The following is a 24,193-nucleotide window of genomic DNA, read 5'->3' as shown; positions in this document are numbered from 1 at the left end:
TGAACTTCCAAGCCTCCACAGAACTGTAAGAAATAAATTTTTGTTGTTTATAAGCCACCTGGTATATAGTATTTTGTTATGCAGTCTGAATGGACTAAGACACTTGCTCAACCATAATTTTTCTCTTGTAGCCAAAATAACTATTAATACTTTATAGAATTTGAGGAAGACAAATTCAGTTCCTAGCCCATAGTTGACACTCATTACGTGCTGGGTCCTACCCTTTTTGGGGATAACTCCACTCACATACCATGTTTTGAACAAAAACACAAAATACTATGCTAAAGGGTTAACGACTTTTCCAGTTTAACAAATCCATTTCCACTCAAGTGGTTGACATAAGTTTACAAACGACTGCTTCTTCAACCCTTGACACCAAATCCTTGCTCTCCAGAAGCAGCCACTGAAGTAGCCAAGTTTTTGGAATAGGATTTCTGAGTAAGTTTTCCCCATATTTTTTCTTTTTACCACCACATCTCTTCCATGCCATCAGATCTCCCTGCATCTGAAAAAGAACTCTGGCCAATGAAATAGCCATTAGGACAGGAATGGATGCAAGACAGAGTTGTACAGGATAAAAGCAGACTGGCTGAATGCAGTGGCTCATGCCTGTAATCCCAGCACTTTGGGAGGCAGAGGTGGGTGGATTACTTGAGGTCACGAGTGCAAGACCAGCCCAGTCTCTACTAAACCCAGTCTGTACTAAAAATACAAAAATTAGCCAGGCGTGGTGGTACATGCCTGTAATCCCAGCTACTTGGGAGGCTGAGGCAGGAGAATCGTTTCAGCCTGGGAGGCGGAGGCTGCAGTGAGTCAAGATTGTGCCACTGTACTCCAGCCTGGGCAACAGAGCAAGACTCTGTCTCAAAAATGAATGAATGAATGAATGAATTTTTTAAAAACAATAAAAGCAGATTGATGCTTTTATTCTTTTGATGGAAAATCAAGATGCAAAAGACCCTGGACCTTGGGTGAGAACACTAACCCAGGTCTTCTGGTTCCCACTTGAGGAAATCACTTTTCACCTGAGCATGAAATAGGGAATGAGGCTAATACCAGCCTCACAGGAGGTTGTATTAAGTGGAATAAGAAAAATACTAGACATGCTTTAAGTACTCATTGTAGGTTACAGGCATACATGAGCATGAAAATGTTCCTTTTCTTACACCTGTTAATAGCCAAGTAGAAAGAAGAAGAAAACATCAACTCTAATACTTTGAGTTCTTTGTTAGTGAATTTATTTATTCAACAGATGTTTAATAAGCTTCTTAGAGTGTGTAAGGGCACTATGCCAATTGCCCAGGCAGCAAAAATCCTTCCTAAACTCCCTTTTCCCCAAGAACCCATGTACTGTTTATTTGTCTATCTCCTCCAGTAGAGTGAGATAAATGTTCAAAAAGAAATGAGTACAGAGTGCTACAGGGTCATATAGGTAGAACACTATCACACTTGCGTCACAATAAAAGCTTTAAGTAGAAATATCTTGAGTTGGCCCTAAGGATAAGTCCAAGAAAATGAGCTAGAGAGAGGAAGGAAATAATATGCAGGAAATCTAAGAGGTAGGAACACTTAGATGAATTCAGGATGGCTAACAAGTATAGTGAGAGACGCAGAAAATAAGAATTAACCAAATCATGTATCAGTCAAGTTCAGGGGTTAGTCTTTATCAGTCAAGTTCAGGGGTTAGTCTTTATCCCAAGTGTAATGAAGTACCATTGAAAGAAAAGATCATGTTTGTTCCATTGTGAAGAACAAACTAAAAAAAGATAAGCCTGAAAGAGTGAAATCCAGTTAGTGAGGATATGGTGGATTTGGAAAAAGATGGATTTGAGCAAGACTCAGGAGACAGAATTACAGGACTTGAAGACTGGTTATAGGGAATAAAAAAGAGTTAAAGATTCCTCTCAGGTTTCTGGTTTGGGCAACCAGTAGACAATGTAAGCACATGTAGGGAGTATGATGAGTTGGAGTGGAAAAGATTCTGGCTTTGGTTTGGAAACGTTGAGGGTGAAGCATATGACTCAGTTATGAGCAGATGCCCCACAGATGGCTGATAATATGGACTGACGGTCAGGAGACACATCTGAGATGCAGGTGATAATAGGATTCATCACATAGAGATGGCTGAGGATGCCAGAGAGGTGCTTAGTTAATCCTTGGAGAGAATGCAGAGTGAAAAAAGCAGACAGTCTAGGCTGGAACACTAAGGTCAACCAACATTTAATGAATGGGAAAGATAAGAGCCTGCAAAAGTGAAAGGAAACTAGAAGAGTTTGGTATTTCATAAGTAAATGGAAGTATGCTTCCAAAATAAGGGTGTGGCAAACAATGCTAATTATTATCTAGGGATCAGGTGAGATGAGGGTAAGAAGGTTCTTTGGGAGGCTGAGGTGGGCAGATCATAAGGTCAGGTGTTTGAGACCAGCCTGGCTAGCATGGCGAAACCCCGTCTCTACTAAAAATGCAGAAAATTAGCCAGGCATGATGGCGTGCACCTGTAATCCCAGATGCTCTGGAGGCTAAGGCGGGAGAATCGCTTGCGCCCAGGAGATGAAGGTTGCAGTGAGCTGCGATAGCACTACTGCACTCCAGCCTGGGCAACAGAGCGAGACTCCGTCAAAAAAAAAAAAAAATAAAGATAAAAAAGTTATTTTGGTTTTAACAACAAAGAGGTAACTATTGGCCTGGCAAGGGCAGTTTCAATACAGAGGTAGTGATAGAAGCCAGCTTACTACAGGTGAAAAATTGAATGTGAGGTGAAGAAATGGAGACATTATGTATAATCAGCTTATTCAAGATGATTGATAAGAAAGGAAGGAGAGGAAATGGCAGATGGAAATGGAAAGGAGATCAAATTTTTATTTTAAGAGGTAGAATATTTGAACATGTTTAAATCAAAAAGAGAAGACGTTGGTGGAGAAGAAGTAACTGAAGACACAGAGAAGGGGGAATAATTGATGAAGTTAGGTTCCTAGAGAGATCAGAGAGGATGGAAGTCCAGAGTGCAGATAAGGGCCATTTCCTTTGGTGGAGGGACTGTATTGCATCAATACAGAAGGGAAGGAGTAAAAGGCAAGGTTATGAAGATAGGTTTCTAAGTGAGAAGGCAGGACGTTAAAGGGGTTCTGTTAAACAGAAAGCTATTAATTTGGATTAAACTAGAATACAGAACCCTCTCATGCCAGGTTTCTCTGCCACAAGGCATTCTGGGAAGATTCCCAGGATGCCCAGCCAGGAGGTAGGTCATGGCTGCTCTACCTGGGTCTTCCTTTCTGAAAATGCTGCAAGGCAGAACACCGTTGAAGCTGCCAGGGGAATGTCTGACCAACTCTGGGGAAGTTTAACTCAGGCCCAAAGCAGGACATGGGAGTTTGCGGTTCATGTGTGGAAAGTTTCTCCACAGGCAAAGAGTTTCATTTTCTCTCACAATCATCCCTGACCACTCAGGAAACCCTGTCTTTCGTGTTGACCTCAGGAGCTTTAAGACTTGGTAAAAAACAACTTTTAGAGTGTGTGACGCCATCTTTGGGTCTAGAGGCTGTGTGTCAGGACTGAAAGAAGGGGATGAAGATGAAAGCTGATCTTGCATTTCATGGATTTTCTTTTTTTTTTGAGATGAAGTCTCACTCTGTATCGCAGGTTGGAGTGCAGTGGCGTGATCTTGGCTCACTGCCACCACACCTCCTGCATCCTGGTTCAAGTAATTCTCCCGCCTTAGCCTCTCGAGTAGCTGGGATTATAGGCATGCACCACAATGCCCAGCTAATTTTTGTATTTTTAGTGGAGACAGGGTTTCACCATGTTGGCCAGGCTGGTCTTGAACTCCTGACCACGTGATCCGCCCACCTCAGCCTCTCAAAGTGCTGGGATTACAGACGTGAGCCACTGCGCCTGGCCCATTTTGTGGGTTTTCTACAGATGACACAGCTATGCTTTAGAGGTCACCAGGAACCAAAAATGAGAGAGGGGCTTGACTGAGTTATTTCGCACTGAGTCACTGGGTCTGGTTCACTAGAAGAAAAACAAGTACCAAGGTACTCTGTCTCATCTTCATCTCTCAGTTTATATCCTCTAGCAGGGAAATGTGAAATTGTCTGGAACTCCTGGTTCACAGAGAAGAACAGGGCTGAGGGAGCTGGGTCACCCACAATTCATCTGGTGTCTTGCATTGGATTGAACCATATGAAATTGCCATTTATTTCAATATAAAAAGGTAAAATATTGGCAATTTCATATGGTTCAACTTAATATTGATAGAAACAAAACATAGTGCCTGCCTCTCAGGATGCATGGTGTCAAGGGACTGTCTTTAGGGGCAGGGTGTGGCAGAGGGGTCACTTGAGGCCCCAAACCTGAGGAAGGCTGGCACAGCTCTGGGCATTGAAGGGCTAAAGTCACATGGGGTTAGGGAAGAAAAGGAGATCCATGTAAGCATTGGCTAAGAGCGTGAAGTCCGGATTCCAGCCCAGATAACAATCCCAGCTCCAACAGAAAAGATTTCTTAGCCTGTCCTGCTCAGTTTTCTCATTCATAACATATGGAGAGTGATACTCACCTGCAATCATGTTGAGAAGATAATAACTGCTAACATGTATTGAGTGCTTGTCAACCAAGAGGTCCTCCACCAAGGCTCTTTTATATAAAAGGCTTATAGGACCCAGAAGAAGCTTCTCCTTATATTACCATTTTTAGTCCAAGTGAAAACAGGATCAGAGCATTCTCTCTTTTATTCCTCCACTACATCTTATCCATTTCTTTTTGCACCTAGCATGCTCCATTGGGATTTCTTGACACATTACTAGACTATAAGCTCCTGAGGACTGAGACTATGCTTCATTTACTCATGGCATGGGCTGGGCAGGGGAGAATGGGGAGGCTGGTATGCGGAAGGGGCAGGACCAGGATGGATTGTGAGTTTAAGACTTGAAAGCAGATTAGCTCTAGAGACACAATTGGTTTTTGTTTAGTAAAATATCTAGTTGGATATTTTGGTGGTAAAAAGTCAGAGTGCAGGCCATGATCTAGAAGGATGAGGAAAGAGGCACAGAGAGCTCAGATTACTTTACAGATGAAAAGGAGAGAGGTGTCCAGAGAGCCGGGGAAAGATTCAAAGATGGAGAACAAGGAGGCCCAGGGGGAAATTCCCAGGAGTGGGGAATACTAAAAGATTTTTTTAAAAAGGAGATGCCTAACATTACATTTTTATTTTATTTCTGTCCTACCTGAAATTATTAACAGTGAAATAACACTTGAGATTCAACAGTAGGCGAAGGGGAGATGACTTCTTTTTCATTTTATTACTCTTTTAAACTTTGTCCTTCCCTTTTCTATGAACACGCATTTATTTTGTGATATATTAAAAATGATTTTGCTGCACAGAACTATAGCCCTGCCCCATCCTGCCTTGATCTGCAATTACGCTGCCTCTTTGACACTTTGGCGAGAGAGGAAAGGACTTAGTGGAAAAGGGGCCACATTCCTTGGTGACGTTGATGTAGACTGGAGATAAGGTGTAAAAAAGAGAATTCAGTGGAAGTGGGAAATCAAAGCAAAAGACTAAGACAGACATAAGCCCCTAAAATCTTCAAAGAAAAGATTAATGTAGGAATTAGTTTTGTTTTCCACCAGCCATGAGTGGAGGGTAAGTCAGTCAGTTAAGTGTGTGTGTGTGTGTGTGTGTGTGTGGGCGCATACATGTGTGTGTCTTAAATTTTTAAAACAGCAGAACTCAGATGAGCACGCTGGAACACCCAAGGCTATCTAGATCATCTAGGTTTGAACCCCATTTCAGCCAGTTAATATCCACTAAATTGGGATAAGTTACTTCTCTCTGAACCTGTTTTCTCAACCGTAAGACAGTGATAATACTATTAGCTGCTTCATAATCTGCTGTGACTTTTAAATGAGCCCATGTAAAGTGCTTAGAACAATGTCTAACACTTAAGGGACACTCACTAAGTATTAGCTATTTGCATCCTGCATCCTTTCAATCTATTTTTCTGAATGGATGCATGAACTGTCAACTGTTACTCAAAAAAAAAGTAGAGGTGCTCATATACCCACAATCAGAAACTCCTGTTTTCCTTCCCTGTCTCTAGTTCATTGCTTCTGGAAGGGAGTCCCTGGAGATTGCACCAACGGAATCACCTGGGAACTTGTTAGAAATGCCAGTTCTCCAGCCCCACCTCAGATAAATCTCTGGGAGATTTTGGTGCATGCTCAAGTTTGAGAACGAATGCTCTATTCTCTCCAGAGAGGAATGCCAATGGGAGGAGCTTCAGAGCACTCCTGGAGGTTGGAGGCTCTTTGAGGTCTTCCTTCTAAGTGCCATCTCAACTATATTCCCCCATTAGCACATGTGAGCCCAGAAAAGATCTCACCAGCAGAGTCTTACGTGAGAATTGGGCCACAGGTCCACTTGGATTTCACTTTATTTTGATTTTCCTTTTCCTACCTGTAGCCAGACCCAGTTATTTATTACCTCTTCCTGGTATTGGCTCCCATTTATCACTCCATCCTGTCTCTGTCAGAGACATTGGGGTGTCAGCAAGGTCTCTTATAAATATCTGCCAAGGGCTCCTGACACAAAGAGCTTCTTGGACCCAGGGAAAGCTTCTAGTTTTAAACAGTCCCACCCATCCGGTGCTCTGGGACTCGGCATTTTTCAGGACTCCAGAATCTTGGTTTTCACCATGACATTTATGGAGCAGCTAAGCTTGCCTGTTGAAAACCATCCAGGGCTTAAAGGGCAGTAGCGAGGCTGGCTGGTCTCCAGCAGTTGGCAAACACTGTGACACATTAAATGTCACTGTAGGCTTTGTTTGGTTTTAAATGGAAAAATTGCTAGAGTTATGAAAGCTTACAAACCTTGGATAAAGAGAAAAAAAATTCCCCCTTTTCTTCTTGTCTGCTTTTCCTCCACAGGCTACTTATCTAGGGAATGGCCAGTTGCACCCCATCTCATCTTAGCCCCCACCACCACTTACACACTAATGAGCACCCAACAGTCACAGAGCCCATAACCAAGAGCTAGTTTCCGGAACTCCTCTTGCTGGTGAGAAAGAATGTGCCACCATTACTAATTCAAAGCAGATCCGACCTAGCTACAAACAGCTACACACATTTTCCCAGGATCCTCTACCCTTCCTTTTTCTTTTCCTCTTAAAAGGAATGCTCATGTTTATTTGTATACAATCATTCATCCCCAGCAGAATTCTACTCTAGGTCTTAAAACTAGAAGGGCACTCAAAGGCATTGAACCTAGACTCTTGCTTCCAGCCTGATAGGTTATTGCTCCATTTTACACATAATGTAGCTGAGGCTCAGAAAGTCACTTGCCCAAGGTCCTGTGGATAGTAAGTGCAGAGCTCTCAGACCCAGGGCTCCTGCCTCTTAGACTCTCTTTCCCTTCATCACACTCCTCCCTCCATTTGAGATCTAGAACTAGATAACAGCTCTTCATTTGCCCCTTTCTTCCCACCTCCAGCCAAGGATAGAGTTTTCTCTTACTTGATTTCATCAATATAGTTAATCCAAATGTATCATCCTTTTTTTTTTTTTTTTTTTTTTTTTTTTTTTTAATTCAGCCAACTCCCTCCTGCTGACACACTTCAGCCCTGGAGTTAGGACGCTCTGCTTTCCTTTGCAAGTGTAAGCATGTGAGCACCTGCGTGGGGCGATCTGGGAGGACCTGGCCCTCCTATTTCATTTGCTAACATTTAGGTCAGAAGTAGGCAGGGTTTTGAATGTTTCATGAAGTGACTCACATCCAACAGGCTTGAGAACAAATGACTGCCAAGAAGGAACAGGGCCCACAATGGCAGACCCACTGGGGGTGGAGGACTTGAATTCTAAGAGTGGCTAAGACCTTGATTGTACCCCATTTGTCCTCATTGAGTCTATTTGTTATTTTCATGCTGTGAGAAGAAAAAAATAGGTCAAAAATATTTCTCTGGTTAGCATGCAGATTCAGGTGTGTCTTAGTCTGTGCTGCTATAACAAAATACTTGAGATTGGGTAATTTATGAAGAACAGAAATTTATTTCCTCAGAGTTCTGGAGGTTGGTTCCCAACCTCCAAGATCAAGACACTGGCATCTGTCAAGGGCCTTCTTTCTGCATGATGACACAGCAGAAGGCAGAAAGGCAAAGAGAGAGCAAGAAGGGGCTGAACTTGCCCTTTTATAATGCACCAACCCCACTCATGGGTGAAGCCTTCATGACGCAATCACCTTTTAAAGGTCCTACCTCTTAATATTACTACAATGGCAATTAAATGTCAACATGAGTTTTGGACTGGACAAATATTCAAACCATAGCCCAATAGGAGGCCCTAATAAGTGTGTCTTCTCCAACTTTCCCAACTCTGGGCCTCTCTGCTCCTCCTCCCCATTGCTAGAACTGCTTAGTACAAATTAGGAGGCTGTGTAGAGTTGGGTGAAGTGCCCTGACCTGGCTATACAAGCTCTGCTGTGCATCAGGTAAAACACTCAACTCTTCTGATTCCCAGTTTTCTCATCTGGAAATACATCATAGGGCACCTTAATGATTAAATGGGGACAGATGTAAAGATATTGCAGTACCCACCAAATATCAGCCCCTTTTCCTCATTCCTGATCATATTAGTGCATTTTTTCCACTCAAAGGCATTTGTATTATAATGGGGGCAGCCTCTACAATAATATTTTTTAAAAAGATGAATCTCTAATGGTGGTTTAAAGCCTTGGAAATAAGCCCAAGAAAAAAGCGAGGTGATATTGTTGCAGCAGGCAAGGGACCCTCAATGACAACACGCATTGAAAAGACTTGACAGGCAAAGAGTCAAGGGTTTAAGTCAGCAACAAGTCACAGGGAAAGCCAGCAGAACTTAAATGGCTTCCTTCATCTTTCTTCTCATGTGGGAGGACCCTAATTATCACACAGCAACTATGTGGTTAAGAGTAGCACATATTTATTGAGCTCCTACTATGTGCTCTGTCTCTAGACCACTGCCAATGTCTTCATTTCCCCTTGGTCCCCCTTCCATCCAACAGCCTACCCCATTCCTTTGTATTCTTCATCCCCTTCTCTCACAATCCTTCCCACCCATACACCACCATTGACTCTCAGCTGCCTTGTCTGAACAGATGTCATGAGAAAGGCTGTCCCTTGGGGCCAACATAGGACACAGAGAACAACCAAGCTGGCAGGTAAGGATGCCACTACCACCACCTGAGAGACTGGCAGAGACAGAGATGAGGCTATTCTGTTTGCTCTTCACCTTCTGCTAAAGGTATTTCCTGAGCGTTTTCTGATGATGAAGGAGCCAGTCAAGAAGATCCATGGCCCTCCTTGCAGTCCTCCTAAGTTGAACTGATTCTGTTCAGGGAGCCACTTCTTTCTTCTGCTTTTGTTTTGTTTTGTTTTGTTTTGTTTTTTTCAGATGGAATTTCACTCTTGTTGCCCAGGCTGGAGTGCAATGGCACTATCTCAGCTCACTGCAACCTCCACCTCCCAGGTTCAAGCGATTCTCCAGCCTTAGCCTCCCGAGCAGGTGGGATTACAGGCATATGCCACTACACCCGGCTAATTATTTTGCATTTTTGGTAGAGACGGGGTTTCTCCATGTTGATCAGGCTGGACTTGAACTCCCGAACTCAGGTGATCTGCCCGCCTAGGCTTCCCAAAGTGCTGGGCACTTCTTACTTCTAACCTAAGTCCTGTTGTCTGCACCAACAGCAGGCACATCTTATGGAGAGGTTGGGCTTCTTTTTAGCCTTCCCAGATGTCCTTCCTCCCTTCAGCCACTTGCATTTTCCTCTCTTTGGAAGGGTGGGGGTAGGAAGGAGGAACAAACTCAAGTCCACAAAATGTGGTTTCTGAGGCCGGGCACAATGGCTCATGCCTGTAATCCCAGCATTGTGGGAGGCCAAGGTGGGCCGATCACTTGAGGTCAGGAGTTTGAGTCCAGCCTGGCCAACATAGTAAAACCCTGTCTCTACAAAATACAAAAATCAGCCGGGTGTGGTGGCACATGCCTGTGGTCCCAGCTACTTAGGAGGCTAAGGCAGGAGAATTGCTTGAACTCAGGAGGCAGAGGTTGCAGTGAGCCGAGATTGTACCACTGCACTCCATCCTGGGCAACAGAGCAAGACTCCATCTGAAAAAAAAAAAAAAAAATGTGGTTTCCGGCTCTTAAAATCAATGCCAATAAATGTCAGAAAATTTGCTACTGGCAAGTGAGGCAGTTTGAAAAATAAGTGTGGGCACTTTGGCCTTGGGCCTCTGGGCCAGCACTTGTCACTCTGTGCCTCTGACATTGAAGACTGGCATTGCCGGAGGCCCTATCATATAACTCCAATGCTGGACAGGAGGCATCAGTGTATATCTCATAGAACGTCAAAGCCCAAGTGGGCACTTAGAAGGGATCCATTGCAACCCCCTTATCAAGGACCATCTGTTTAGACTTTCCCACCTTTGTGAATGGGCAGTGAGTTTTGTAAAGGAGGAAAATGTCCTTCACTGAGAAAGGTAGCTGAACTACTGTACTTGGTCAAGTTCAAGTTTCTCTGCACGACCTTTGAGGATGTCCATCTTGCTCACCTTTCACCACCCGCTGCCTCCAAGAGTACCAGACCACTCGTACATCCTCACAGTGCTATAACCTCAGTGCCTTTGTGCAGGCTGGCATTGACTGGAATGTCCTGTTGCCCCTCTCCCTACATTCACCTGAGAAACTTTTACCTATTGGTTATGATTCAGCTCAGCTACCACTGCCTTTAGAAGCTTGAATGTGACCATAAACAAGAATTTGTCAGGCTCCAGAGACAGGCTGACTGAGGGTCGAATATCTGTCCATTCCCAAGTCCCTCTACCTCTACAAACCTTAGTGTCCTCATCTATAAAGTGGGAATAATATCATGGAACTTTCAAGGCTGTTAAAGAGGGAGATAAAAGTGCTCAGTCTAGTAGCTGTTCACCTAGTGAACACTCAAATTCAGTAACCATTTTCATGTTTCTTGATATTCTCCACTCTGTCCTTCCATTCTTGACTGGGATGAAGGCTTCTCTCTATCACTGTGCTTTTATATGTGTGCTATGTTTTAATCACTTTATTGAAGTGTAATTTACATACAACAAAATGTACCCATTTTAAGTGCATGGTTTGAAGAGTTCTGACAAATGTAGACACCTGTGCATACCTGTGCATACGGAACATTTCTGTCACTCCCAAAGGTTTCCTTGTGTTCCTTCCCAGTTGATCTCTATTCCCCTATACCTGGCCCTAAGAAACCACTGATCTCTTTGTTCTTTCTTTTTTTGTTTAGGCAGAGTCTCACTCTGTCCCCTAGGCTACAGGGCAGTGGCACAGTCTCAGCTCACTGCAACCTCCGCCTCCCAGGTTCAAGCAATTCTCCTGCCTCAGCCTCTCCAGGAGTTGGGATTATAGGCACATGCCACTATGCCCAGCTGATTTTTTTGTATTTTTAGTAGAGATGGGGTTTCACCATGTTGGCCAGGCTGGTCTTGAATTCCTGACGTCAGATGATCCACCTCCCTCGACCTCCAAAATTGCTGGGATTACAGGCGTGAGCCACTGCACCCAGCCCCAACTGATCTCTTTCTATTGATATGTGTTACATTGTCTTTTCTTAGAGCTTCATATAAATGGAATCATACAGTACATACTCCTTTGTGTCTGGCTCTGTTCATTCAATATAATGTTCTGAGAGTCTTTGAATGCATCAGTAGCTGGTTCCTTATTACTGTACTTTTAACCTTGTGTCATAATCTATCTGATTCCTCCACTAGACTGTGAGGCCTTCAAATATTTAATCTTTTTCTTCTTTCGTTCTCAAATAGGTACTCAGTAAATGTGAGCGGGAAGGAGGAAGGAAGAGTGAGGGAGTTGCCATGGGGATTAGCTAAGATCTTGGTTGCAGCCTTGCTACCTGTCCATCCCTGGGAGGCAGTACTCACAGTCCCAGCAGAACCCCATCCACAGGCACTTACAGCAGCCAGTCCACAGCCACCAGCAGGCTGATGTCCTCTGTTGGCAAGCCCACGGCCGTCAGAATGAGGAGCATGGTGACCAGTCCGGCACTGGGGATACTGGCCGCGCCGACGCTTGCCAGGGTGGCTGTGAGGCTATAAGAACAGAGAAGTCCAGGTCATGGAAACGGAAAGAATCTTAGCAAAACCAACCCTGGCAATTTTAAGCTCTAATTTTCCTGCAGCCATAAAATCCCCACCCTCCCAACCCCCACCCCATACTCTCCACCAAGGAATAGAGAAATCTAAAGTACTAAGACCCAGGAATTAACGATTAAGGCCTATTTGGGTTCTGCTCAACTATGATGTAAGCTTATAAATTCATGGATTGGAGCCTTATTCCCATCATGCTATCCAATTAGTCTAATATATCACAGGGCTCAAATAAGGTAAGCGTGGCTCTAAAAGCAGGCAAGGAAATACTAAAGATAAAAACAAATCGCCCTTAATCCTCCCATGGGAACACAACTGCATTCATTTTTGCTTACGCTTTTATGTCTCTGTGAGCACCAGAGGCTTTTGGACTATGTGGCAAGGGTCTGAGAAGGCCATTGCCAAGGTTAACAGGAGAACTCAGAATAGCAAATATCCAGACGCAACTGAGTTGGACATCAGGGGAACAAATCAACAGATTCCAAATGACACTAAGCGTCAGGCGCCTGGATGCCTCACTGTGGGCTGGAAAATACATTATTCAGAAGGAGGATGCCAAGAAATGATAATGAAAGAAAGGGAGGCTTTCTTTCTGAAGCATCTCATCAGTGCTTTCCGAACAATGCCAGGGCCACACCCAGCACCATTCTGAAGTTTGTCTCTGGGAGAGGGTTAATCTGGAGTTCCAGTGCCCTGTCCTGACACCAGGGAGTCTCTGCGGTCTGGCAAAGGGCAGTGACTCTTTTTCCTCTTTTCTGGATGCCATTTGTACAAAGCTGTCACATCAAAATATCATATCAAAATATCCAAGAGTACTTTAGAAATATGGATTCCTAAGCTGTTTTTGTGGGTACCAAAAGGTAAGGGGGACTGCTTTCTTTGTAGTCATAAAATCCTAGAAATTTTATGAGCTGAGAGGCAGCCTCTCAAATTGTTTCAACTAAATCCGGGCCATCAGTGCGACCAAGCACAGAATCCTGGGGTCTTATCATCGGGAGGGCCCTGAATATACCTAATCTTACGTTTGGGAGATTAAGTCCCCTGGAGAGCCTGTGGTTTGAGCTGTTTTTCCCATATTGCCATCCTTCCCAGGTTTAGGCCCATCCTTGCATAGACACTTCCCCTGGGTGTGATCTACAGACTCCCCAACCACACCCTTCCCCTCCCACTCCATGGTGTCAAGGCTCGGCGCACTCCAATTTCCTTGAATCTATCTGGGTCACAAGAGGTACAGTGTGGAGTGCTCAGCCGTGAAAGTTCAGCAGTTGAACAACCTGAGTTCAAATTCCAGCTCTGCCACTTAATAACCACGTGACTACAGGCAACTTAACCTCTCTGTGCCTTGATTTCCTCACCTGTAAAAAGGAGGCAGTAATGGTATCTCTTTCATGGGCTGGTCAGAAGCTTTCAGGAGCTAATAAATTAAAATGCACTTAGAAGGGCCGGGCACATTCTGACCCATCCCCACCCCGCCCCATCCCGCCCAGTAAATGTGAATTGTTTTTCTTGTCAAGAAATCTGGATAGGACTAGGCTGCTTTGCAATGAAAACTTCCCTAAAACCCCGAGAGCTGGAAGAATGGAATTCTCAACCATTTCCCAAACAGACAGAACACCAGGGAAGGGGAACTCCCCAAGTTCCAACGGTCTTGACCTTGACTGTTTTATTTACAGCATCAGTTGCTCTGAGTCACTCTTGCACATCCCTTTGAACTGTGGTTAACATTAACATTATCTGGTTATCTTTTGGTTGTGTGAGACAAAGTCTTATAAAGATAATTCTTCCTGGAAGTTGCTTTCCCCTCTTGTCCTCCACCCTAATAATATCCTCACCCTCCAGTGGGCACAGTGTCTGTCTGTGGAATTCTAAGCCCTGCAAGAGCTCCTTGGGCAGTGATTTTCCCTGCATCCCTCATTGCTTTCTGCTTTGCCTGGTCTTCCACTCCCCTGGCTCACTTCTCTAGGGTTCCTGGAAGCTGTTAAGATACTAGACACACAATATCAGAGCAGAACCTCACAGTAACCCTGCAAGGGACTTATATGGTAACACCTGCTTTCACTGTGAGGAAAACATATATAGGATGGGTGGAGAAACTTAGGTCACACAGCTTGAACATGGTCTGCTGGGATTTGAACAACGGTCTACTTGACTTCAATGCCACGCTGGTCCTTGATGGCCTTGATCCCTCCCTACATTGAAAATTCTATGAATTAATAAAATGCTGAGAATTTCTAATCACTATTTTCCTACATGCAGTGAAAGGAGAGGAATGAAGAATTTACTTCGAAGTGCAGCATGAAGATAGATTTGGCTATTTTCCTCCAAATAAACTGCAGGCATGAAGTATATCCACCCGTGGTGGGTGCCCCAGATGTAGCCCTTGTGGGGTCTACAATTCAGGAGGATTTGACTAAACTCACCCAGGGGCCAGAGATTTAAATGTGTATGGTCAAACTCATCTTTTGTCAACTGAAAATGCTCAGTAGTATCACTGTTAATATAAAACAAACCCTGTGTAGATAAATTTATAGAATTTAAGCATAAATTCAATCACTCACTGGTCCATTCTCCCATCTGTAAGTTCCCATCTAATAGTGCGAACTTAATGGAAAATATGGTTACCATCAAGACCAACTGTTGAGAGAGCAGAAATGACTTTTGCTTGGCAAAAGACTTTCTTAAGAAGCCCTTTTTGTCTTTGAGCTTTAAAGCAAGGGAGGTTAGCAGTCTTATGATAATTGTTAGGACATAATTCTGAAAGACTTGATCTTCTGACCTGAAATATGTTTTCCATTGTCAGTAACATCATGGTACTCATGATGTCATGGCCACATTTTTCTTTAATATTCTAGGAGTGTTGTGTGTTTTATTAGACATCAGTAATAATAATAGAAGCTAACATTTATTGACTGGTGCCTGGTTCACACTCATAAGAGACTATGAGCCAGGCACCATGTTCTCAGCCACCCTAGAATTTGTTATTGTTCCCATTATGCAGATGAGGAAACTGAGGCTCCCTTATAGTATATAATTCATAGGGTGGTTGTGAAGATTTTATTATATGTATGTAAATTATTATTTTGCAACCCAACAGTATAATATAGTGGAGGCAGTGTGTGTAATGGTTAAAAACACAAACCCCAGAGTAAGGTGGTCTGGGTTCAAATCCCATTTCTGCCTCTTATAAACAGTGTGATCCTGGCCCAGTTACCTCATCTTACTGTGCCTCATTTTCTCCATCTGTAAAACACGGAACCCAGTATCTACTTTTTAGGGCTGTTTCTAGGATCACAAGTTAAATAAATGGAAGCATATGCCAGCATTTGGAAACTTAAATTGTAGTTGTTCCTCTAGATGGCTGTGTGTGATCTATTCTCTGAGCCTCTGTTTCCTTATCTAAGGTGAGATAATTTAGCAAGAGAGTCACTGGAAGACATTTCAGATGATACATTCTAGCTGATTAAATAAATGTGATTGCTATTTCATGTTTTCATATTGTGTGTGTGTGTATTAAACATGGTGAATTTTTCTTTTCTCTATTTGCTGAGTTGCTAAAGTGAACTCAGATGCACATGGGATATTCACTAAATCTTCTGGAATGGTTATAAGGATAAAGGAGAAAGCTGTGTTTTAACAAAAATGTCCTTGAGCTGGTTGAATACCTCAGAGCTAGACAGATCAAGCACAGGCTCTGAAGTGGCCATTCCATGGCAATATCAGCCCCTAGAACACATAGAGGACATGATTAGAGGAATTTTCCAGCACTGCTACAGATACTGGGTGGTCCCTTAGTTTGAACTTTTTAAAAATCTGAGCAGGTAGAGACATCAGACCCAAATGAACACTGCCTCTTAGGAGAGATCTCCTAAAATGGCCCTAGTCCACTAAAGGCCTACCAGAGAATGGACTGTTGAATAACATGAATCAACCAGACACCAGATTATTACCAAAGTTTCTAATATAGAGGTTGACAGTGCTGCCTGGGGGAGAAACTGAAGTGGGAGAAAGAGGCTAGCGCCTTAGCCTGAACCCAAAAAATATTGCCCCTTCTAATGCCCAATGGAAAAAGCCAATAAAAACACTATTCTAATGTCTGTTTTTGAGTCATAGTCAGAAAGAAGAAATGACTTGTGGTTGGAAGAAGTAAACTGTGGAACAGAAATTTGACTTGTGCCTCTGCCACCCATAACCATGAGACCTAGGTTTGTCACATAATTTCTTTGAGCCTCACATGCCTCCTCTGTAAAATGGGAATAATGACTATCCCTTCTCTTCAGGACTGCTGGGCATGTTCAAAGCAATATATGGAAAGAGTCTGCTACCTCAGAGGAACCAAAGAGTGGAGTGATTATCATCGTGGAGGATGAAAGTATATTCCAGTGTCTACCTCATTCATTTCCTAAAATGAATCACCCAGGCCTTGGCTATTCTAATATCTGGAATTCTCTTTCTACTACAAGTACATCTGTCACACAGAATGTGACCCACTTACTCCCTATGTTTTCTGATCACATAGAGTCGAGAAGGGAAATAAAACTTACACATTGTTGAGTCCAAAACTGACAAACTCCAGTGTCTTAAAAGACCAAGCTGCGGTGACAGGTGCAGCAGACCAGGCATAAGTAATAGGGTAGGCAGGGGAGACTGTAGGAAACTGAAGTGCAGCTGTCTTACAAGAGGATGAATTTCTAACCTTTTACAATATATTTCAAGGCAAACAAAGCAACACTCTGGGCTGGGAGTCCATCCATGAACTCCAACTTTTAGCCCCAAATTATGAATACCTTCCTTATTTATAGATGAGGAAATTGAGACTGAGAGTAGGGATATAACATAAGTTAGGGCAGAAATTGGCTTCTGGCTTAATTGAAGCATTTAGATGGGTTGAGAGTGATAATATTAAAATGATGATTGCAAAAAGCTTTATTTCATGCTATAATGTCAATATAACATTGAATGGGTTGAAGACCGATATTTTCAATGACTTAACCTATAAGCAAGAAAGTGAAGTGTTAGTTTGGCTAGTAGGTGTGATCTTTAAGTTTATGGTGAGGCAACACATTTTTAATGATCTCTTAGGAAAATGTTCTTTCTGAATTTTTAAAATGATGAATGCATTTAAATAAAAACAGCTTTAGTAAAAGCAAAACTATGTGCTATTTATTTGTAATAAAATCTTATATGTCATATTTAGGAATCTCTTCCAGTATTTTGTAATTTCTGCCGTTACCCTCTGGTGATAGAATATTGAACGGAGCATATTTTAGTGAAACAAAAATTGGATCCAGAGTCAGCTGATGTTGGCCTCAGTTACAGTCCTGTCAAATCATTACTGATGTTGGCCTTACTTACAGCCATGCTGTAGCCATGGACAAACTACCATGCCTCTTGGTGCCTGAGTTTCTTCGTCTATTAAATGGGCAAGGAAATTACCCTGCCTACATCACAGGATTGCTAAAAATCAAATAATATCCAATTTCTAAAGCAAGTTGACATGTGCAATACAAACAGGAGGCATTAATGAGAGTCTTCTTTCTTGTCGCAATCTTTTCCTTTTGAAGGCTGCCAATAATTCCTCTTCTTTTATTACCTTCATTGTCTTCCACCAGCAGAAATGAAATTCAAGTGGCCTCTGTCACATGGAGCTAGTGTGGAGGGGAAACAGGGTAGAACAACAGGTAGTTGTTTTTGTGTTTTACCCCACCCTCCTCACCTTACAGTCACAATCTGTCCTCCATCCAGGACAACACCATTCATTTGGGCTATAAAGATGGCTGCCACCGCTTCGTAAAGGGCTGTACCATCCATGTTAATGGTTGCTCCAACAGGAAGGACGAATCTAGTCACACGTTTATCAATCCCCAGATTTTCTTCCAGGCAACGGAAGGTGACAGGCAAAGTTCCAGCACTGAGAACAAAGAGAAAGAGAGAGACAGGGTTATGTCCACTTTAGAGAAGCAGGACAATGCACAAACTGGAACGCCACTGCATCCTTAGTTTTTCTTGTTTTGTGTCAATCAAGCAAGGTGACATGCAAAAAAGCAGTATCTGGAGCCAGATTAAAAACTGGTGAGTTGGAGGCTGAAATTCAATCTTACTGAGATGCTAATAGGCAGCAAAATATTTTCGTTGGTTCTGGTTCTGGAGATACACTCAGAACTTGAAGATGTTTTCTTTTGACCACTGTTTCCATCTTGGATTCGATATTGCAGTGCATCTGATTGCCCATATTAATTGGGTTGCAAAAAAAAAAAATCTATGTCAGAAAAGAATCAGCTATCAACAGTGAAATGGGATGAGGAATTTTTGGATAACCCATAATTTCATGCTAGAAATGCTGTTTCCAATAAAATGACTGAATGGATCGCATTTAGCCCCAAGAAATTGCCCTGAGCTGGGCTTGCTAATTTCCACAACAATAAACATGTCCAGCACCCTTCAGCATGAGCTGAAGCCCTTCACTGGGGAACCTCACAGATAGTCCAACACCCTGATACATGCTCATCAGCCAATTCTACAGTCACTTCAATGACATGGAGCAGGAAAGCATGTGTTCAATAGCAAATCAGAGACTAAATATGAAGTGACTTCACCCCCACTCCTCCCAGGCCTGGGATGTGGATTCATGACCACATGATCCAGCCTCAAAGGCCAGAATTCCTGACATGTTCATATGTCTTCAAAATTGGAGACCAATAAAAAATAAGGATTGCTAAAGGCCAGAATATTATCTCCATATGGATAGAAGGGCATGGGAGGGTGAGTGGATTTGCTGCAAGGTTTAAGTAATGTAGAAAGCAATGCAAAACACTCAAACTGCCATGGAAGTGCTTCATGGTCCATCCTCTTGATTTTTTTCTATTCAAACTTTAGCAAAGTGAATTAGAAAACCTGCAATGCAGACAACATTTGGAGGTGTTTTCTCTCTTGCACTTACAGCTTTTGTCAAAGTTTCCTCCTACTGGTCAGAATTAGTGACTAAGCTGGACATAGATCCCTGTAGAGGTCTTGGTTTCTCAGAGAGTGGGAGAAGACCATCTGCTCCAGGGAAGCTAAATGAAATGAAGATTCCAGGGCCTATCCAGAGCCAACGAATCAGAAGCCCTAAAACTAGGGATGCCCAGATGTGCATCTTATCAAACCACTGGCCCACAAGCTCCTAAAACAACCTTAGGAGAGCCAAATTTCTTTTACCAGAACATTCTTTGTGATTTCAAGTCAGGGGTCTGTCTCATGCCTCCTTCTTGATCTTGGGTAGGAAGAAGAAATGTTTGTTGGGGAACATTTCATAACTAAAATCTTGCAAACCCAGGGCAAAGTTGGAGCCTGGCCTCATTTGCATGCAGGAGATGCCATTAGACCTGGCTTGCTATCTTAATGCGAAGTCAGTGTCCCTTTCTTCCTCTTACCCCACCCTCTCCTGGGCCCTTTCGAAGGGTTGCCAGGACACCAGGACTGGTCTGAGATGACTGCTCAGTTGTGGTTGGTGGCCAGGATTCTCGATTGCAAGGATTCTCAAATCTAAGGACACTTCTGGGATTGCTAGAATACATTTATATTTATTATTGCATTCATTTTTCCAAACTGTCATCAAATGGTCTTTGGACAATTAAGTAGATTGGGAAAAATGATCGGTAAGTATAAAAATATCCTCTATTTCTCAACTGGACAGGCTTTCTTTGTGTCTTTAAACCCACCCACCCAATCAAACTAGGACTTGAGAATTTTAATTTCAAGCTTTCCTATGTGGACGGGCTGACATTCTGACATTGCTTTTTTGTCTCCTGCCTCAATGGCCATATGACAGCCTTCAAATGTTGCTAATAATAACAATTATTAATAAATAATAAATGTTGCTTCTTTTGTTTTTTATGTATTAGTTTTAACAGCCTGCACTGAAGTTGGAGGGCTGAAGATAAGCCAGTCTCAGGCCACCCCCCTCCCTCTGCCCTCCCTGACACCAGCCTCTGGAACCATTGAGAAAAGCCGTTCAACTACCCTCAACATTTTTATTCTGTACAAGGGCCGAGGAGGCAGGAAGGATATTTTGTGGGCTGTTCCTGGGTTTTGCTTTTTTTTTCTTCTCTGTGACCATGATGGCAAAGAAACCTTCAGTTAATTCTCGGTACATGACTCATGTCACACAGCCTTTTAAACAAAGAAATTCCACATCCAGGCAAAAACCACATTTTAATGAAAGATTAAAACCACATTTTTTTTTTTTCAAATGAAATATAGGGTTGGGGAAGAAATCGGTCTAATATTTGCAGCCTTGGTTGGATAATCTGAGCATTTGTCTCTGATTTAAATACAAATTTGGGCCACGCAAATTCCCTTAAGATTCACCTTGTCTTACAAAGTTACTGAAATAATGGCCTAGTCATTCAAAAGAAAATAATACTAATATTTTTGAAATAGTTGAAAGATCTAAACCATAAAGGTATCAGAAGAAAATAAAAAGTCATATTGTATTAACTTGAGAAGCTATTCCTAAGCAAAATCTAAATTCTAAATTCTAAAGAAAAGTACTGATAGCTTTGACTAAGTACAAATTTAAAACTTCTAGAGGCAAAAAGCACAGTAACTTTTTAAGACAAATGTCAAGTGAAGAGAAAGATTATTTGCAACTTGTGACACATGAGCTAATATTCTTATACAAAAAGAGAGCTTGAAAATCAATCAGGGAGGGACGAATACCTCAACAGGGAAATGACCAAGTTCATGAACAATTCACGAGGCAGGGGAAAAGGGAAGGAGAAGTAAAGATATGCATATCCCATGAGATTACTTTTCACCCAATAGGACTGGAAAGCATTAAAGTGACCGGTAATATCCAGAGCTGGTAAGTAAGCGGGGATGGGCACACCCTCAAACACCAGTTAATGGGAACATAAAATAATAAATTTTTCTGAATAGCAATCTGGTAACGTGATTCAAAACCGTCAATGTGCATACAATTTAACTCTGAAATTCCACTTATCCTGAGGGGATCATCATACAACCTTGCAGAGATGTATTTGTAAGGATATTTGTCACAGCCCTGTTTAATAGACATGCCTTAAATGTACATCACTGTGGCTAGGATGGGGTGGGGTTTGCATTGTAGTACATACAGTGCATTATTATGCAGTTTAAAAAATTGTAGTAAAGTCTATTGCAATAGATATAACTTTTATGATATGTTGACTAGTAAAAAAATAGCTATTTATAAAACAGCATATATATACATAGTAAGAACTTGAAAGATATATAACTAAAGACTAATTAAAAGGTTATGACCAATTATCACTGGGTGATAGAATAATTGGCAAAGCTCATTTTCTTCTTCAAAATTGTATTCACTGCCTGAACTTTTTCACAATGAGCCTGCAGAAATTTTATTTTATTTTTGTTTTCTGGTTATGAGCCAGGTATGAGATAAAGTATGAGATACCAGGCTTATAACCAGAAAACAAAAATAAAATTAAACCAGGTGGGTTTTTTTTTCTTTTTCCTCTTTTCTTCAAGTGGAGATCTGTATGGATAGAGATACTTAGTCATGGGAAATTTATAAAACCAAGAAGGAAATTTTGAAGTGTTTTCCTTCATCTTCGGAAAATGGGTGCAGAATCTAGATCCTCAAGATTGTGTATATTCCAGCTTGGTCTGAAACCCCATTTTCTACTAGCACTGAATCCTCATTGATTTGCAAGGTGGAAATTTAATTTGGTTTCCCAGGCATTATTGGTCTGTTAGGTCGCTTAAGGGAAACCTGACTGCCTGCTCAGCAGCCGTGGAGCAACAGGCCCTGCTGTGTCATGGAGTGCCACCTCACCAGCAGTGCATGGGCACAGGGTCTGCAACAAGGACCTGATGATGAGCTATGGGTTTCAGAATTTGCTTCCCTCCCTGTTTTATGATTCAGTCTTAGTTTTGTGACCCAAGGACATATGTGCAGATATAAAACAATGATTGCAAGCTGAAAGTAAAACACTAGTCTTAAAAATTCTCAATTGTAAGGCATTTCTTTCTTTCTTTCTTTCTTTCTTTCTTTCTTTTTTTTTTTTTTTTTTTTTTCCACATGGAGCCTCACTTTGTCACCTAGGCTAGAGTGCAGTGATGCAATCTCAGCTCACTGCAACCTCCGCCTCCTAGGTTCAAGCAATTCTCTTGCCACACACTCCCGAATAGCTGGGACTACAGGCACTCCCCACCGCACCTGGCTAAGTTTTGTATTTTTAGTAGAGATGGGGTTTCACCATGTTAGCCAGGCTGGTTTCGAACTCCTGACTTCAAGTGATCTGCCTGCCGAGGCCTCCCAAAGTGCTGGGATTACAAGCATGAGCCACTGCGCCCAGCCCAATTGTAAGGCATTTCTTATGTATTTCTTCTTGTTCATTTTTTGGGTTGTTTTTGTTACATTCAGTCCAAGATGATAGTCCAAAAACTGATTTTTCTCTGCATATCTCTGGGGTCCTCTTTGGCTTTCTAGGCACTGGAACTAGGTAATAAAGGGGGAACTGATTCTTCATCAATGCCAAGTTAACTCTGGGGAAGAATAATCCATTAGAGGTTCATGTCGAGGTCAAAGATTTGGCTGAGCTTTGTTTGTTAGAAAAAGTCTCACCTAACATACCATTTACTTTGTAAAAGCTGCTTCTTCTACTTTTGAAAATTTATTTACCAAAATCTTCAAAGAGTAATATTTTGTGATAGCATTTTCCAAATCACAGGTGAAATGTTAATTGAAAAACATCGTGTTAAACTTCCTTTAGAAAACATCTAAAACTAAACTAATGATACAAGTGGCAAATTAGGCATGCAAACAAATAGCATGCATTTATCTGAAAAATTTAATGTGAGATCATATTTCCAATATAGTTGCAAACCAGCAAAAATGTTCACCAGAAGGCTCAGAAGTTCCTAGAAGGAGACAAAAATTCAAAGCATTCGCCTTTTCCAAAAGATCTTAGTAATGTGTGCCAAGTGTTCTTATTGAACTTTGTGATGGGAGGGTTTTGAGAAATGAGAAATGGCAAAGAGGGCAAAAGAGTGAACAAAGAAAGAAAGAGAAGAAAGAAAGAAAAAAAAAAAAAAGGAAAAAAAAGAAAAGAAAAAAAGTACCCTAGAACTTAAAGTATAATAAACAACAACAACAACAAAAAGAGGAGAAAAAAAAAAAAAGAAGAGTGAGCAAAGAGAAAGGTGATTTCTTTTGTTCTCTACCTGGAAGCGGTGCCCAGGGCAGTGATCCAAGCTTGGAAAATGCCAGCAAAAAAGGAGAAGGGGTTTTTCCTGGTCACTACAAAGTAAATCAAGGGGAGAAAGATGCCCCCGTGGATGATGAGGCCTATGATCACTGTTACCATGTACATCCCCAGTTGCCTAGCAACCACTTCTAAGTCCTTGATTGCAATGATCTTCCCACAGATCAGGCAGGCGATACCCAGGGGAGAGTACCTGAAAAACACAAAAGGGAAAAACAGCATTGAAGAGATCATTATGGCATTCAGAACCTGGGCCGCCTCTGTACTGCACCCTGAGGAAAACACATGGCTCTTCTGTACAAAAAAAGACTTTTGCTGAGAAAAGGTCATGACATTCCATTGATGTGATTTTTTATTTTGGACCAACTCCCTTAATCAAAATCTGTTTTGTGGATCTGGTGGTGCCTGCTCTGATGAAAAGTCCAAAGGCAAATTTTGTCGCTTAAGGTGAGTTTTAGGGATAAAGGAGAGACATGCATTACCATCTTTTAGCTTTACCATCAAGTTCCAAGTTGAGAGACTCAGGCGTGTTTCTGGGAATCTTGTTTGATTTGTGTTCCTCAGTTCCTTCCTAGAAATTTGGGAATTTGAGCTTTTTAGAAAACCATAAACTGGAATTTGTAAATTTGCATTGTTTTTACCTTGGAAGATAGGGAATATATTAAAATGAGAGAGAAAGAGAAAGAACAAGGAAACCATCTGGGCCAAAATGTACATTTAGAGAAAAGTGGTTTTATGACTTCCAAGTCTGAAAGTAGTTTTTCC

At 42.0% G+C, this 24,193-nt stretch overlaps 1 protein-coding gene across 3 annotated transcripts in view; it reads right to left on the bottom strand.

The window, feature by feature from the left end:
• The window catches only part of SLC1A2 (solute carrier family 1 member 2), a 171,981-nt gene that overhangs the window by 17,945 nt on the left and 129,843 nt on the right, over positions 1 to 24,193 (bottom strand). For all 3 annotated transcript variants that reach the window (XM_050758753.1, XM_050758754.1, XM_050758752.1), the window contains exons 7-9: positions 23,388 to 23,621; positions 17,896 to 18,090; positions 11,991 to 12,125 (exon numbers count right to left, since the gene is read on the bottom strand). In XM_050758753.1, the coding sequence (XP_050614710.1) occupies positions 11,991 to 12,125; positions 17,896 to 18,090; positions 23,388 to 23,621 (564 nt within the window). The remainder of the gene's footprint in view (positions 1 to 11,990; positions 12,126 to 17,895; positions 18,091 to 23,387; positions 23,622 to 24,193) is intronic.

Source organism: Macaca thibetana, chromosome 14 (assembly GCF_024542745.1).
Source record: "Macaca thibetana thibetana isolate TM-01 chromosome 14, ASM2454274v1, whole genome shotgun sequence".
Classification (NCBI taxonomy): Eukaryota; Metazoa; Chordata; class Mammalia; order Primates; family Cercopithecidae; genus Macaca; species Macaca thibetana.
This window is presented reverse-complemented; position numbering and strand designations above follow the sequence as displayed.